General features: G+C 39.7%; 1 protein-coding gene across 3 annotated transcripts in view; it reads right to left on the bottom strand.

The window, feature by feature from the left end:
- LOC143040270 (uncharacterized) overlaps positions 1-17,900 on the bottom strand; it is a 30,643-nt gene that overhangs the window by 2,044 nt on the left and 10,699 nt on the right. For 2 of the 3 annotated variants that reach the window (XM_076211064.1, XM_076211066.1), the window contains exon 2: positions 13,881-15,377. The exons of the other annotated variant lie outside the window; for it this stretch is intronic. In XM_076211064.1, coding sequence (XP_076067179.1) covers positions 13,895-14,920 — 1,026 coding nt within the window. In that variant the 5' untranslated portion in view covers positions 14,921-15,377 and the 3' untranslated portion in view covers positions 13,881-13,894. Of the gene's footprint in view, positions 1-13,880; positions 15,378-17,900 lie in introns of those variants that run through there. 3 annotated transcript variants of the gene reach the window in all.

The raw sequence follows: 17,900 nt of genomic DNA, 5'->3' as shown, positions 1-17,900 counted from the left end.
CACTCACCCCCACCACAATCACAATGACTCAAATTTTGAAATTTTGCTCTAGCTTTTTCATCTGGTCATGATATTTAGAAGGGAGGAATGGCCCAGCTGACCACAGCAGTCATATATTAATAACTTCAAGACATTCCACATTTGGGTTCACAGGACCTGAATCTAAGCATGACCTACTCTAGGAAGGTTGTTCAAGATACACTGGCAAGTGGTGTACAGTGGAACCCCACTTATCCACGACTCACTATTCGTGATCCTACACATCCACAATTTTTCTTGTGGAGCCTAACTAATATGTATTCAGGATTTTCCTGCCAATACACAAGGGCTATACTTCTTGGAGCTAGTACTTGAAACTTTAGGAAACACTTATTTTCAACATTTATTTTCGTAATTTAAAGCTTAAAAATTTCTAAATACATTTATCAATTAAAAACGAGCAGAAGAGCAATATACAGTACATAAGCTATTACTAAATCTAAATACCAACAATAAAAATATGTCATGGGATGCATCTCCAGCATCAATGTTTCTGGCCATGCTATTGGGTGACAATTTGAGAGTAGCCAATTGGGGTGCAAGATTCAACCAATTTTTCATTGTTGGTGAGTACAGGTGTATTTTACTATAATGTTAACCCATACAGCATCAACAGCATAAATTCAACTAGTTTCAATGTCAATGGCATTATTTGATGCCATGATATTTGCCATATCTGCTGCTTCCTAACAAACTGGCTTGGATGAGCTGTGTGGTTTCCATACAAGACATGGTAATTGTATGCAGTGGTTGGAGCCTTTGCTAACACAGTTATACAGAATTTTGATAAGTTATAAATGTCCCTGTCTGGGGTATTGGCTGCATGTTATTGTGGCAGATTAGCATTCAGTTGATATTTTAGGGTCTATATGAGGCGCCCCTACAGACCAGAGCCACACATCATTTTGTCTGTGATAGAGGAAAACTCTGTACATAGAGAAATGAAGACACTTTTATACTACAACTGTCCCTCCATTATGCTGTCCCCAACCCCATGTTACTGTCCTGTACCATTTCTCTGAATACTCATTTCCTTTTTTCACCTACCTACCCTGTGGTGGGGGCAAAAGAATACTGCCACCAAATATTTCCACTTGAGTCGTAAAAGGCGACAAAAAAGGGATGGGGGATGGGATTAGGAGTCCTACTACCTGTAGCCCCAAAAGGGGACATTCCTAAAAAAGAAAGTAAAGGCATAAGAGGGTCTGGGAGCTTTCCAACCAGTACCCTAAGGTTTGGGTCTTTAAATGTGTGTGGATGTGGTACAGATGAGAGTAAAAGGGAAGAGATAGGAAGTATGTTTGTGAGAAGAAAGATGGATGTACTGGCTTTGAGTGAAACTAAAATGAAAGGAAAGGGTAATTGTGAGTTTGAGAGTGTAGCTGGGAGGTACTCAGGAGTGAAGAGGGGACGAGGGAGGGAAGGGGTGGCTATACTAGTAAATGAAGAGATAAGTAAGCAGGTAGTGGAGTGGAAGGAGGTGTCATCAAGGTTGATGTGGATGAAGGTAAAGCTGGGAAAGGAGATGTGGGTTTTTGTAAGTGCATATGGGCCTGGTAGTGAAAAAAACGTAAAGGAAAGGGAGGCTTTTTGGGTAGATATAAATAAGTGCATAGAGGGATTAGGGAGAAATGTCAATGTAGTTGTATTGGGAGACCTAAATGCTAGGGTAGGAAATGAACCACTTGACGGAGTGATTGGGGAGTATGGAGTTCCAGGTAAAAATCGTAATGGAGAATTGATGGTGGAGGCGTGTCTTGAAAGAGAGGTGATGATAGCAAATACAGTGTTTAAGAAAGTCAAGCATAAGTACACATGGGAGAGGGTGGTGGATGGAATGGTGGCAGATAGAGCGTTAATGGACTACATAGTGGTTACCAGGACTATGGTAGGAAGAGCTAAGGATGTACATGTTCTAAGGGGAGAGAGTGGGGGAATATCAGATCTTTCCTGGAAATTGAGAGTGGAGAACAGGTGGAGAAAGAGGAAAAGGGCAGAAGGTAGGGAGGTACTTGGAGTGAACTGCTTAAATGAAAAAAAAAAAAAAAAGGAGAATGAGTATAAGAAGAAGTTGAGAGAGGAGTGGGAGAGAGTAAAGGATAGAGTAGAACTACGAGTGGAGGAGGAATGGGGATGGTTCAAGGAGGGCGGGTGGAAATAGAAGGAAGGGTAGTGAGTGGTGGGATAAGGAACCAAAGAAGGGTGTAGAAGAGAAGCAGGCATTCATAGATTGGCTACAAATTTGGACAAGGGAATTGTATGAGAGGTACAAAGTAAAGAGAAAGGAAGTTAAGCATAAGATAAAGGAAGCAAAGAGGAGAGCAGATGTGAAATGGGGAAAAAGTATGACAGAAAATTTTGAAAGTAATAAAAAGATGTTTTGGAAGGAAATTTAAAGAGGAAGAGGAGGCGAATCAAGTAGAGAAGAAAAGGTAAAAGGTGCAGATGGAGAGATGATAATGGAAGAGAAGGTAGTGAGAGGAAGGTGGGCAGAGTATTTTAGGGAGTTGCTAAATGTGAAGGAGGATAGGGAGGGAAAGGTAGTTGCAGTGGGAAGCGCTAAGAAAATGAGAGTGATGAGTGAGGAAAATGGAGGAGGAAAATGGAGGAGAAATAGGGAAGGATGAAGTGAAAGCAGCCGTTAAGATGATGAGAGCAGGTAAGGCACCTGGGTTGGATGGATGCCATGCAGAATGTCTGAAGAAAGGAGGTACAGTTATGGTGGACTGGCTGGTGAGGTTATTTAATGTTTGTTTAAGAGAGGGTAGAGTGCCAGAGGACTGGAGGAGTGCCTGTATAGTTCCGCTTTACAAAGGAGAGGGGGACAAGTGTGAGTGTAGTAGTTTCAGAGGGATCAGCTTGTTGAGTGTAGTTGGGAAGGCGTATGGGAGGGCCTTGATTGAGAGGATTAAGAGAGGAACAGAGGGAGTAATTGGTGAGGAACAGTGTGGTTTTAGGACAGGTAGGGGATGTGTACATCAGATTTTTGTGGTAAGGCAGACATGTGACAAAGTTATAGGAAAAGGTAAGGATGTTTTTTTGGGCTTTTATGGATCTGGAAAAGGCTTACGACAGGGTAGACAGGAAGGCACTATGGGAGGTACTGCAGATATATGGGATAGGAGGAAAGCTGTTAAGAGCAGTCAAGAGTTTTTATGAGAGTAGTAGAGCTTGCGTTAGGATTAGAAATGGAGAGAGTGAATGGTTTGCAGTAAAGGTGGGACTTTGTCAGGGGTGTGTTATGTCGCCCTGGCTGTTCAATCTTTACATGGATGGGGTGGCGCAAGAGGTGAATGCAAGGGTAGTGGGTCAGGGGTCGGAGATGATTAAAGTAAATGGAGAAAAGTGGGAGGTGAGCCAGCTTTTGTTTGCTGACGACACTGCGCTTGTAGCAGGATCAGAGGAGGGATTGAGGAAGTTAGTGACAGAGTTTGAGAAGGTGTGTGAAAGAAGGAAGTTGAAGATAAATGTGGGCAAAAGTAAGGTGATGAGATGTACAAGGGGAGAGAGTGACAGTAGGCTGGAAGTGAGCAGGGTGAGAAACTGGAGGAAGTGGATAGTTTTAAATACTTGGGTGCGAATGTGACAGGAAAGGGAGGAGTGGGGGTGGAGGTAGAATGTAGATTGAGAGAAGCGAGTAAATGCCTTGGTGGATTAAAAAGTGTAATGATCTGTTCTGTTCTGTTTAATTTGGGAGTGAAGCTCTCACGGGCTTTTAGTGTGAGCCCGTTTGGAGGGTGATTTGACTTATGAGTGTGTGTAGGTTTAACCACACACATTCATACATTCACAAGATGTGCACACGTGATACACGCATGCACATACCGGTGAATGCACCCTTCCTAAGATGTTCAGTGTGTTCAGTTGTAGGTGTAGCAAGTATGAGGAAGTGTAATGAGAAATAGACATCTGGGAATGGATGCTAAGAGGAGGTTATATGAAGGAGTGATTGTGCCAATAGCAATGTACGGGGCAGAAACCTGGAACATGAGAGAGGAGGAGAAAAGGAGTTTGAATGTGTTTGAGATGAGGTGTCTGAGAAGTATGATAGGGGTTACTAGGCTAGAGTGAGAAATGAGGAGGTAAGGAGGAGAACAGGGGTGGAAAGGGAGCTGGGAGATAGGGTTGATGAAAGAGTATTAGGATGGTTTGGACACATGGACAGAATGAGTGAAGAAAAATTAGTAAAAGAAGTGTGGAAGGCGGAGGTGGAAGGAGTGAATATGAGGGGGCGTCCTAGGATGAGATGGATGGATGGGGTGAAAGGGGCTTTACAAAAGAGATTAATGTCTGTGGAGGAAGGACAGGAGATGACAGAAGATAGGGGTGAATGGAGAAGGGTTGTGTATAGTTGAGGCTGTGATGCATGAGGGGGAGTGGGTGGGGGATGGGGGGTGAGGAAGTATGTATGAAAAAAAAAAGAAGAAGAAAAAAAAAAAAATTGACGCAGCCCAAAGGGATTTCTCCCCGTCTTCTCCTTTTCTGCATGAGGGGTCGGAGATGGGGGGGTCGCCAAATTTATGAGGCAGCCTTGCTGTGGATGTGCTGTGTCTTGCGACACTGCTTCTGAACCAGGGCAGTGGACAGGATGCAGAGATGACCCATCATCCAGGAGGTGCCACAATAGGAGGGAGGGAGGTGGGTGGAGGGGAGTGGAATATATGGAAAATGAAATGGGTGGGAGTGTTTTCTATGCCTTTTTCTTTTTAGCTACTCCCCGTGTAAGGGGGAAAAGCCTTTGGTATATGTATGTATAAATGTCCCACTGTACATTACATATTTTTCTGTCATGTGTAAACTTAAGAGCTCCCCTCAACACCCTTTCATAACATTGTAACAATGCAGATTGCTGGGAGAACTGGCTACACATTGTTTTCACATTCTGGTTCAAAGTTTGGCACTTTCAACACAGTTTCTCTCATCAACTATTTTTTTTTAGTTACATGACATTCATAAGCTATATAAAACCTGTAAGATGGTATATGTAGTATATGCATAATAATTAAGGGTATGGCCTATACATTTCATAATATGCATGGAAAAAGTGAATAGGAGGGAAAGAATACATTAAATTTATCACCTTTCCCTGTTAACTCACAGTAGGCTTATATGTCTCCCTGATCTCATGCTGACAGTTGTCACGGATGCAAGATACATTGAACTGTATTTTTTCTTGCAATACTTTCATTTCATGTTATCTTAAGACAAATTATCCAAACATGAAAATTTGAAAATCAGCCGACACCAGCATGTATCTGATCTATACACAGGGCTGATGCCATATACGTTAAAATCTATTATTATATTTGAAAAATAACTTTAAAATTGGGTATTTACAATTACATAATAAAATAATATACATATACGTATGCCAAAGGATTCTTCCCCCTTACAAGGGAGGTAGCCAAAAAACAAAGGCATAAAAACCACTTCCACCCATTCCATCCCCACATACTCCACTCCCATCCACCCCCTCCCTCCCTCTTATCTTGGCTCTTCCTGGATAATGGGTTATCCCTGCATCTTGCCCACTGCCCTGGGTCAGAAGCAGTGTTGCAAGACACAGCACATCCATAGTAAGGCCGCTTCATTAAATTGGCAACCCCCCTCTCCGTCCCCTCATGCAGAAATGGAGAAATCCCTTTGGGCTGAATCAAATTATTTTTCACACATACTCCCTCACTCCCCCATCCCCCACCCACTCCCCCTCATGCATCACAGCATCATCCATACACAACCATTCTCCATTCACCCCTATTTTGTCTTCTGTCCTTCCTCAACAAACATCTCAAGCACATTCAAACTCCTTCTCTTCCTCTCTTATGTTCTATAGAAAATGACATTCCTAAAACCAGTGATTTTGAAATAATTTTAATAATCTTTAAAGATTTAGCAAATAAAAAAGAACAGAAAAGTAACTTTCTAAAAGGTCTGTACATGGTATCTGCAATTGTCTCATCTTGTATTACAAATCTAAAACTTTCATATTGTCTTTCATTACTTAGAATATCAAGAATTTAATGCTTTTTAGCATACTACATGAAAATAAAACAGAAATATCAAACTTTTGTAGAGGCCCATTTTTCAATTTCCTAATTGGACTCCACAATTCCTATCACTGGCCCTCCATCCACCAAAAAGTAATATCTTATACAAGTTTTCGTTGTCATTTCTGCAAGATTATTTTGTGAAATTTGCTGCTAAAACACAAATGATCACTTGTTTCAGTGTAATTTCAGGTTTTAGAGGAACCAGCATGGCTGCAAGTGTACATTAATTTCTACAGTTGTTCAGATCTGCTGATTACTTGTTATATATATCACATCCATGATTTTGGTTACACACAACACATACTACAAGGTCATCTATCTTTCTGCAATACTCTTACATTTGAAGAAATAATCCAAGAACCACTACATGGGTTATTATCACTGCCAATTTCACTTATCTGTGACACAATGACACCGACTACAATAAAGCAATAGATTTTCCCTTGTTAAGAGTCACCCACTGAGGCAACCCTGATAAGGATCCACTTACTGTATGAGCCCCATTAAGAACTCCCCATGTGTATAATGGAAGACTGCATTATACACAATCATGCACGCAAACAACACAACATACACTCTATAAAGGATTTGTGGGAAAACCCAGTTTCGGCTATGGCATTCCTTGGGGAGACGGGACTGCTCGGACAGACAGTCTAGAGAACGACAACAACAACAACTCCCTATGTGTACTTTTTGGTTCATGTATACACTGTACTTAGTATATGCATACATACATACATATACCAAGGCTTTTTCCCCCTTACAAGGGAGGTAGCCAAAAAGGAAAAGGCATAAAATCATTCACACCCATGCCATACCTGAAAACACTCCACACCCCTCCACCCTCCCTCTTATCTTAGCACCTCCTGGATGACTGGCCATCCCTGCTCCTTGTCCACTGCCCTGGGTCAGAAGCAGCATCGCAAGACACAGCACATCCACAGCAAGGCCACTTCATTAAATTAAACTTAGTATATGGGTGTGTAATAATTCTGACTGTCGTCGACGATAGTCGGAATTATTTTATCAACATCACCATCATTGGTGATTCTATTCATGGGCATGTAAGTTTCAACTTGGGCTCTGTCCTTATTATCCAATCATCATACATAGATTTCAATTCTTATATTGCCCCAGTTTAGGATTTATTGTGGGTGTATGTCAATAATGTTACAATTTTGGCTACGAAAAAAAATCATAAAAAGGATCACAATCATTTCATGGTGGCCAGTAATAAAGTCACAGGAATATTAAAACAAAAATATTCAATATGGATCAAAATATTCAATATGGATCAAAAGGTCTCCTGTCGGCATGCTCCGCCTTTGTAATCCTTTGTAAGTCACCGTGCCCTATTTCAATCTCTTCTTCACTGCGACAACACAACTTACTATGCTGTACTCAGTGTCCCACGATGTATTTTCTCTCACCTGGTTTTATTTCCATTGAACACATTGTGACAGGTTTCCTTTGCAGTTGGTGATTTTCCATGTGGAAAAGTTGAGAGATGAAACTATCCACCATTGTCAACTTATGTAGATATTTGGAACCCCCTCCATTGTTCTCATTTATTTGCTCATTACAATACCAAGTCACAATATTTTTTCATATACTAATTTACATAAAAAGGGGTCCCCTCAGTGCTTATGCTCATTCAATAAACAAGCCATAATACATGAACAAGTTGATAACATTACACCAAAGTGTTTCATGTCATGGATACGGATAAACACAGCAAGTGATAAGGTGAACATGGCCTGTGTCTAGGCATTGTAACAAAACAGTATTTAAATTTTGTTTATTGTGAAGTTTCATATTACAATCATTCATTTCTGTTTGCTTATTCATCTACTGTATTTCATTTATTTTGTACAGATCAAATGGCATTCCACTGCTTCAATAATATATCAGAAGTTTAATTTAGACAATTTCCAACAAATATTAATTGAGATGATGAACAGATTTTAGATCTTCTGGTTCTATAAAACATCCACTAGAAACTACTCCACTGGTGTATTACTCTACCACAGCCTCATTAAATAAATAATGAAAATTACATACAGTAATTGTTCATACAGTACACCTGTGTTAAAAGAACTTGGTAGAAAGTATATAACAACATAAGAATGGAGACTGCAAGAGACCAAAAGGCCTACTAGGCAGTTATGTCCATTATTGCCTATCATCCCCATCCATAAAGTTATCTAATTTTCACTTAAGACAACAATACTTTCAGCATTCACTACATCGTATATTCCATTCATTAACCATTCTAGTGGTAAATCAGTTTTTGTCTGGTTCCTTCCTAAACCTAAATCTGTCCAATTTAAACCCATTACTTAGTCCTACGTGCTGTCTCATTATGATGACCTTGCCTCCATCACCCTTCTTAAAGACCTTGAGCAATTTGAATACCTCTATTAGATCACCCTGTACTCTAAATTAACATCCATAAAAAGAGCCTAATATATATATATATATATATATATATATATATTTTTTTTTTTTTTTTTTTTTTTCTCCAAGGAGTATGTCACATTCATTTTCCAACTCAAATGTCCGAGTTTGATTCTAACAACTATCTTCCCACTTAGCTCTAGTCTTTAGTTAGAAATGTGTGATGCAATGTCATACTAGAGAAGTTTCATTCTTACACGAGTTATCATGTGACATTTGACAGCACCTCAGGAGAAAGCTGTATCACACAAGTCATAATAGAAAGAGTTCTTTCCTGTGGTGATCATCATATGCTGTTTGATATTAGTCCTTCATGAGAGAGATGCACTACATTGGTCACTGTAGAAAGTCTTCTCTCTATGTGGGACATCACATACTATTTCTGAACACCCTATTGCACGAAATCTTCACATCACAGGTCATGTGGAGATACCTTTCTCCAATGTGGGAGAAAGGTGCATCACACAGGTCACATTGGAAAGGCTTCTCTTCAGAAAGGGTAAGAACATGACTTTCGAGATGAATCTTCTGGAAAGGCCTCTCTTTCAAGAGAAAGCTGCATCAATCAGATCATATTGGAACAACTTCTCTCCAGTGTAGGTTTATTATATACAGTTTGATAAAACTCTTTTGTGAAAAAGCTGCATAACATAGGTCACACTGAAAGGGCTTCTCTTCAGTATGAATCACCATGTTGTATTTTACAGGACAAGAGCTATGTTCGTAGTGACCTGTTTTCGTATCTCTCTGCATCCAGTTTATTCTTAAAATTGTGTATAGTTTTGGCACTCGCTGTTTCTCTGTTTAGTTTGTTCCAGACATCAATCACTCTATGTGGGAAGCTATTCTTTTTCAGGTCTCTTCTGTAACTGTCCTTCTTTAGTTTCTTTTCATGTCCTCTTGTTTCTCTTCTGTCCCACTTTAATAAGTCGTCTCTATCAAAAATTTCCATCCCTTTCATAATTCTGTAAATGGTCAACAAATCACCTCTTTCTCTTCTCTGTTCCAGTGTTGACAGATGTAATTTCTCCAATCTTTGTTCGTTTGTCAGATTTGACAGTGTAGGTGCCATTTTTGTCGCTGCTCTTTGGATTCTTTCTAATTTTCTTATGTTCTTCTTTGTGCTAGGTGTATTGCACAGGTCACATTGGAGAGGCATCTTCTGAGTATAGGTCATCATAAGCCATGTGAGGTCACTCTTTTGAGAGGAAGCTGCATTGCACAGGTCACACAAAAACATAGGAATGAAGGTGGCTACAATAGACCATAAGGCCTACACTAGGCAGTTCCATGTCCATTACCACCTGTCATCCCCATCCATAAAGTTGTCTAACCATTTCTTAAAACAACTGATAGTTTCAGCACTCACTACATGGTTACTAAGTCTATTCCATTCATTGACCACCCTATTAGTAAACCAATTCTTGCCTATTTCCTTCTTAAATCTAAATTTGTCCATTTTAAATTCATTACTGCAAGTCCTGTCCTGCTGTCTTAATATGATGACCTTGTTTGCATCACTCTTGTTAAAGCCTTTGATCCACTTGAACACCTCTATTAGATCACCCCACACTCTGCATCTTTCCAAAGAGTATAAGTTGAGGTGCCTAACCCTCTCCTCATAAGGTAAATTTCTGAGCCCATGTATCATTTTGGTCATTCTCCTCTGAACCCATTCTATAGGACAGAGACCAAAATTGTACCACATAGTCAAAGATGGGTCTAATGCTAGAGTTTGATAATCACCTCAGCACTTCTATTTGTAACTGTCCTAGCAATGAAACCTAATGCTCTGTTAGCTTTATTCCTGGTGGCACTAATGCACTGTTTTCTGGATTTAAGGTCAGGACTCACTAGAACTCCCAAGTCTCTCTCGTACACTGGACAGCAAGGATTTTTTTTTTTCAGGGTTCTTTTTTTTCCAATTAAATTTCAGTTGCTTTTTTTCATTTTCCAGGGCCCTTTTCCCACTTGTCATGGCTACAGTTTCTAGAATTATTTTCCCGTTTCACAAATTCAAGGGATGTCACCAGTACTATATCTGGGCACTTTGTCATAATAATACAGATATTTTTTGGTATACCTTAAAACAATCCAAATTACACGTACATATACTTTCTCTTCCTTATGTTCTTTATTGTCTTGCTTTTTGTCTATCATCTCTTCTTTCAGTATAAACACTGACATAAATGGGAGCCCAGAAGGTACAATATTGGACATTGCCCCCCCCCCCACACATTCAAGTCTCATGCCTAATAATAATTTACACATACTTACTAGTTTGCAATTTGTCTACTAGAGCTATAATACAATAAATTCATAAGTCCTTCACAATTCATTCACAGGGGTGATTATGTGCTTTACCATCGCCCTCTTACTCAAATTCTTAGCCCAATTCTGGCTACAGTTTCTTGAGTTATTTTCCAATTTCACAACTTTTACCATACCTGCATATTTTGTTAACCACTTTATTTTATATATATACATATATGTTGAGGAATGGATGAGAAAATGTGTTGCAGAGTGGCGAGATAAACACCGAGAATCGTTGAAGTTTTATTAACTGACGTTTTGCTCTTAACAGAGCTTCTTCAAAGTGTACAAACATGATCGGGAAATCAACAGTTATATATCTTACATCATTCCGCGTTCCTTCCTTAACCCACCCCCTCCCTCCCTCTCATACCCTTCAGCTCCTGTAAGACCATCCAGCCGGACGTTTTGGACAGCTTGATAAAACCATCACGATGGTTACAACAGGGCTGGGATGCTATAAAAGCTGCCTCTACTATTTTTCTTTTTTTCTTGTCTAACCCTTGTTTTAATATTTCCACTCCGTCCCAGTTAGGTAAATGTCCGTATTTCTCCGCATGAACCACCAGGGCGTTTGATGTTTGGTGGGCCCTCAGGTCGCTCATGTGCTCATATGTCCGCTTGTGTATGCCTCTTCCTGTCTCCCCATGCTGTTGTTATTATGTTCTTTTCTACCCTTCCCTCTCACTACTTCACCTATCTTCGTACTGGATGTACTGGAGATCTTCAGCCCTGCTCTGCGGAGCAAATGTCCTAACTCTTCTGTGTACTTGGAGTTGGGAACTACAATGAAGCCACCTTCCTTAGCCTCCTTTATCTCATCATTTCTCTTTTCCATTATTTTAAGCGCTACTTTCTTCAAACTATGGAGTAACCCTTCTGGATATCTAAGTCCTGAGAACACTTTAAAAATATATTTGACTTCTCTGTCAATATGTTCTTCACTGCATACCCGGAACGCTCTGAGAAAAAATCCAATTATTACTCCTCTCTTTATCCTTTCACTATGTGCCGAGAAGTAGTGGATGAGGTCATTTTTGTTTGTAGCTTTTCTGTGAACCGAGCAACCCACCGTGCCATTATCCTTCTTCCAAATTAATACATCCAAGAAAGGTAACTTTTGATCCACCTCGTGTTCCACTGTGAACTGAATATCCCTATCTACCATGTTCAGCCTATTAAGTTTGGTGTTGAAATTGGTTTTCTCCAGGGCAATGACTAGGACATCGTCTACATATCGAAACCAATGAGTCCCTCTTCCCATAATTTTCATAAAATGATCTCTCTCCAAAACCTTCATGTATAATGATGCTAGGACTGCACTGAGTGGACTCCCCATTGCCAGATCACGTATCTGACAATATTCCTCATCCTGGAACATGAACGGTCCGAATCTGATACACAGACAGACTAATTCTAAGAAATAATTTTTTCCCACTGGTAAATCCTGGTCATCTATATTACCGATGACTTCCTTGGCTGCTGTTAGTGCCCCCTCTGCGCAAACATTTGTGAACAAAACAGTTACATCGTAACTTATCATGACTTTCTGTGAGAAATCCACATTACTGAGTCTCGTGATTAGGTCACTCGAGTCCTTCAAATGGCCACTGCTAAGTGCCCCCAAACATCGAGATAACGGTTTGGCTAAACACCTGGCTAACCTGTGAGGAGTGCTGCCGATACCTAACGTAATGGGTCTAATCAGTATACCCGGCTTGTGTGTCTTTGGTAATCCCCTCATCCTGGGCGGTCTTGGTGCTTCTTCTAACAATCCCACAAGTTTCTTGCCTCTGTTGGTTCGCATTAATATCCTCCTGGCTTCTTTTATAGCATCCCAGCCCTGTTGTAACCATCGTGATGGTTTTATCAAGCTGTCCAAAACGTCCGGCTGGATGGTCTTACAGGAGCTGAAGGGTACGAGAGGGAGGGAGGGGGTGGGTTAAGGAAGGAACGCGGAATGATGTAAGATATATAACTGTTGATTTCCCGATCATGTTTGTACACTCTGAAGAAGCTCTGTTAAGAGCAAAACGTCAGTTAATAAAACTTCAACGATTCTTGGTGTTTATCTCACCACCCTGCCACTTATATACATACATATATATATATATATATATATATATATATATATATATATATATATATATATATATATATATATGTTGTTTCGCCCTTCGAAGTCGAAGATGGTCATGATGTTGCTTTTATATATATATACACACATATATATATATATATATTTATATCATAAAACAATTTAAGTATGTGTATAGATACTGTCTTTACCTTGTGTTCTTTCTTGTCTTACTTTTTTTTATCTCTTCTTTCAGTATAAACATCGAGATAAATGGGAGCCCAGGAGGTACGATACTGGACACTTTCACACACATACAAACTCACATAATTCACTTATATTTACTAGTTTGCAATATGTCTATGAATGGTATAATATAATAAACTTATAGGTCCTTCACAATTTATTCACAGGGCAATTATGCATTTTGCCATCACCCTCGTTACTCAAAATTTGAATTTATATTTGGAGCTCTTTTTAATCTTTCTGGAGCAAATTTGCCCACTACTCCCATGTATACCTCCTCTGCTGGACAAGCCTTGTCCTTGTGTGGGTCATCACATGACATCATCATGTGATGTTTGAGATTATTTTTTTATGAGAAAGCTGCATTGCACAGGTCACATTGGAATGGCTTCTCTCTTGTGTGACCCTCATATGCACTATGAGAACTCTTTTTTGAGAAAGTAGAATTACACAGGTCACACTGGAAAGTTTTCTCTCTTGTGGGTCATCAAATGATCTTTGGGGTAACTTTTGTGCAAAAGCTTCATCGCACATGTCACACCAAAATGCCTTCTCTAGTGTGGGTCATCATATGCTCTTTGAGACGATTCTTTCGTGAGAAAGCTGCACTGCACAGGTCACATTTCTCTCCAATGTGGGTCCTCATATGATAAGTGAGAGAACCCTTTTCTGAGAAAACTGCATTGCACAGGTCATACAGAAATGGTTTCTATCAAGTGTGGACCTTCATATGTTTTGTGAGATTATACTTATATGAGAAAGCTGCATTGCACAATTCACACAGGAATGGCTTCTCTCCTGTGTGGATCATCATGTGACGTTGGACACCTTTCTTTACTGAGAAGGCTGCATTGCACAGGTCACATTGGAAAGGCTTCTTTCCTGTGTGGATCTTCATATGCTCAGTGAGATTACCTTTTTGTGAGAAAACGGCATTGCAAAGGTCACATTGGAAAGGCTTCTCTCCTGTATGGATAATCATGTGACGTTTGAGACTTCCCTTTACTAAGAAACCTGCATTGCAAAGGTTACAATGGAAAGGCTTCTCTCCTGTGTGGGTCTTCATGTGACATGTGAGACTTCTCTTTACCACGAAGGCTGCACTGCACAGGTCGCATTGGAAAGGCTTCTCTCGTGTGTGGGTCTTCATATGTGAAGTGAGAGAAAATTTTCGTGAGAAAGCTGCATCACATAGGACACACATGAAAGGCTTTTCTCCAGTGTGGGTCCTCATATGTGCAGTGAGAGAACCCTTTTGTATGAAAGCTGTATTGCACAGGTCACAATGGAATGTCTTCTTTCCAGTGTGGGTTGTCATATGAGGTACGAGTTCACACTTTCGTCGGAAAGCGGTATTGCACAGGTCACATTTGAAAGGCTTTTCTCCAGTGTGGATCCTTTTATGCAGAGTGAGGGCACCCTTTTGTGAGAAAGCTGCATTGCACATGTCACATTGGAAAGGCTTCTCTCCAGTGTGGGTCCTCATATGCCGAACCATAACACCCTTTTGTGAGAAAGCTGCATTGCACATCTCACATTGGAAAGGCCTCTCTCCTGTGTGAGTCCTTCGGTGTGATATGAGACTACCCTTTTGTGAGAAAGTTGCATCACACAGGTCACATTTGAATGGCTTCTCTCCAATATGGTCCATCAAATGAACTTTGAGGCGATAATTTTTTGAGGAAGCTGCATTGCAAAAGTCACATTGGTACGGCTTCTCTCCTGCGTGGGACATCATGTGACATTTGTGATCACCCTTTCATGAAAAAGCAGAATCACACAAATTGCACTGGAAAGGCTTCTCACAAGTATGGGTCAATATGCCATGTGAAACTACTCTTTAGTGAGAAAGAACTGCATAGGTCACACTGGAAAGGCTTCTCTATGGTATAAGTCATCACATGATATTGGAGACCATTCTTTTGTGAGAAGGCTGCATCACAGTGGTCACATTGGAATGGTTTCTATGTAGTGCGAGTCATCATGTAATATTTAAGATCACTCTTACTTGACAAAGATGGATCTCATGGGTTCTGTTGGAAAAGTTCCTCTCCAGTGTGGATCAGCATATGATATCCAAGATGACTCGTGAGATAGCTGTGCCAAAGATATCACACCAGATCTTCTTCCTTTTTTGGCAAACGCATGGAATCTATGGTTAGCTCTTCCAAAAAATTTTGATAATTACCCTCATCCTGGAAAAAAAATGTAATAAGATTGATATCTCTTTGAAATTGTGTAATAAAGGTAATAGGATTGTGGATGTTTAGTACACAAACCATTTCATACATAAGTCCCTTTGTACAAGGCCTCACCTAACAAAATAGGTTGAAACATTAACATATACGGTAATATGATATACCATGTTTTACTTTTTCATTAGAAATGTGCTGAAAATGATCCAATAGCTACATGCACACTCACCCCCACCACAATCAGAATTACTCAAATTTTGAAATTTTGCTCTAGCTTTTTCATCTGGTCATGATATTTAGAAGGGAGGAATGGCCCAGCTGACCACAGCAGTCATATATTAATAACTTCAAGACATTCCACATTTGGGTTCACAGGACCTGAATCTAAGCATGACCTACTCTAGGAAGGTTGTTCAAGATATACTGGCAAGTGGTGTACAGTGGAGCCCTACTTATCCACGACTCACTATTCGTGATCCTACACATCCACAATTATTCTTGTGGAGCCTAACTAATATGTATTCGGGATTTTCCTGCCAATACACAAGGGCTATACTTCTTGGAGCTAGTACTTGACACTTTAGGAAACACTTATTTTCAACATTTATTTTCATAATTTAAAGCTTAAAAATTTCTATATACATTTATCAATTAAAAACGAGAAGAGCATTATACAGTGCATAAGCTATTACCAAATTTAAATATCAACAATAAAAATATGTCATGGGATGCATCTCCAGCATCAATGTTTCTGGCCATGCTATTGGGTGACAATCTGAGAGTAGCTAATTGGGGTGCAAGATTCAATCAATTTTTCATTATTGGTGAGTACAGGTGTATTTTACTATTATGTTAACCCATACAGTATCAACAGCATAAATTAAACTAGTTTTAACATCAATGGCATTAATTTAATGCCATGATATTTGCCATATCAGCTGCTAACAAACTGGCTTGGATGAGCTGTGCAGTTTCCATACAAGACATGGTAATTGTATGCAGTGGCTGAGCCTTTGCGAACAGTTATACAGAATTTTGATAAGTTATAAATGTCCCACTGTACACTACATATTTTTCTGTCGTGTGTTAACTCAAGAGCTCCCCTCCACACCCTTTCATAACATTGTTACATTGCAGATTGCTGGGAGAATTGGCAACACATTGTTTTCACATTTTGGCTCAAATTTTGGCACTTCAAACAGTTTCTCTCATCAACTTTTTTTTTAGTTACATGACATTCATACATACATACATGTACCAAGGCTTTTTTCCCCTTACAAGGGAGGTAGCCAAAAAGGAAAAGGCATAAAATCATTCTCACCCATTCCATCTCTAAATACACTCCACTCCCCTCCACCCTCCCTCCCATCTTAGCACCTCCTGGATGACGGGTCATCCCTGCACCTTGTCCACTGTCCTGGGTCAGAGGCAGTGTTGCAAGACACAGCACATCCACAGCAAGGCCGCTTCATTAAATCGGCGACCCCCCACTCCGTCCCCCCATGCATAAAAGGAGAAGACGGGGAGAAATCCCTTCGAGCTGCGTCAAATTTTGCTCACACATACTACATCACCCCCCATCCCCCCACCAATTCCACCTCATGTATCACAACATCATCCATTTACAACCATTCTCCATTCACCCCTGTCTTCTGTCCTCTCCTGTCCTTTCACCCCATCCATCCATCTCATCATAAGACGTCCCCTCATGTTCACTCCCTCCACATCTGCCTTCCATACCTCTTTTACCAGTCTTTCTTCACTCATTCTTTTCATGGGTCCAAACCATCCTAATACTCTTTCATCAACCCTATCTCCCAGCTCCCTTTCCACAAATATATAGGCCATACCCTTAATTATTATGCATATTACAAAGGATTACAAAGGCGGAACATGCCGACAGGAGACCTTTTGGTCCATATCTAGGTTGGATGCGAAAAAAAATTAATAAATAAAAACTATAATGTAAAAAAAAAAAAATAATAATAAATAAATAAATGCATAGGTATAGTTAAATAATAAACACACAGGTAAACAGTAAATAACAAATTGACATATAACTAATAATAAATGAAAATCAAACAAAACAAAAACAAATAATATAAAATAAATTATAATCATTACAGCATCTTGCTTAGGTGTTTATCTAAATGATTCTTAAAGCTTCAAACTGAACTACATTGCACTACCAGTGCAGGAAGTTTATTCCATTCATTAACTACATGGTTGGCAAAGTTGTTTCTACCTAGTTCCAAACTGAATCTATTTCCGGACAGTTTGAGACCATTGTTTCTTGTCTGATTCTCATTCAATGTGAAAATTTTGTCACTTTTGATGTTGTCAATTCCCTTTAGAATTTTAAAGACCTATATCAAGTCACCTCTCTGAGTCAACGCATTTTTAGGGAAAACAGATTCATATGTTTTAGTCGATTTTCGTATGATTTATTTTTGATATTTGGAATCAGTTTTGTGGCTCGCCATTGTACTTTTCCCAGTCTGTCAATGTCTTTAATGAGATTCG

Source organism: Oratosquilla oratoria, chromosome 28 (assembly GCF_046742065.1).
Source record: "Oratosquilla oratoria isolate Oo_2021 chromosome 28, ASM4674206v1, whole genome shotgun sequence".
NCBI classification, from domain to species: Eukaryota; Metazoa; Arthropoda; class Malacostraca; order Stomatopoda; family Squillidae; genus Oratosquilla; species Oratosquilla oratoria.
This window is presented reverse-complemented; position numbering and strand designations above follow the sequence as displayed.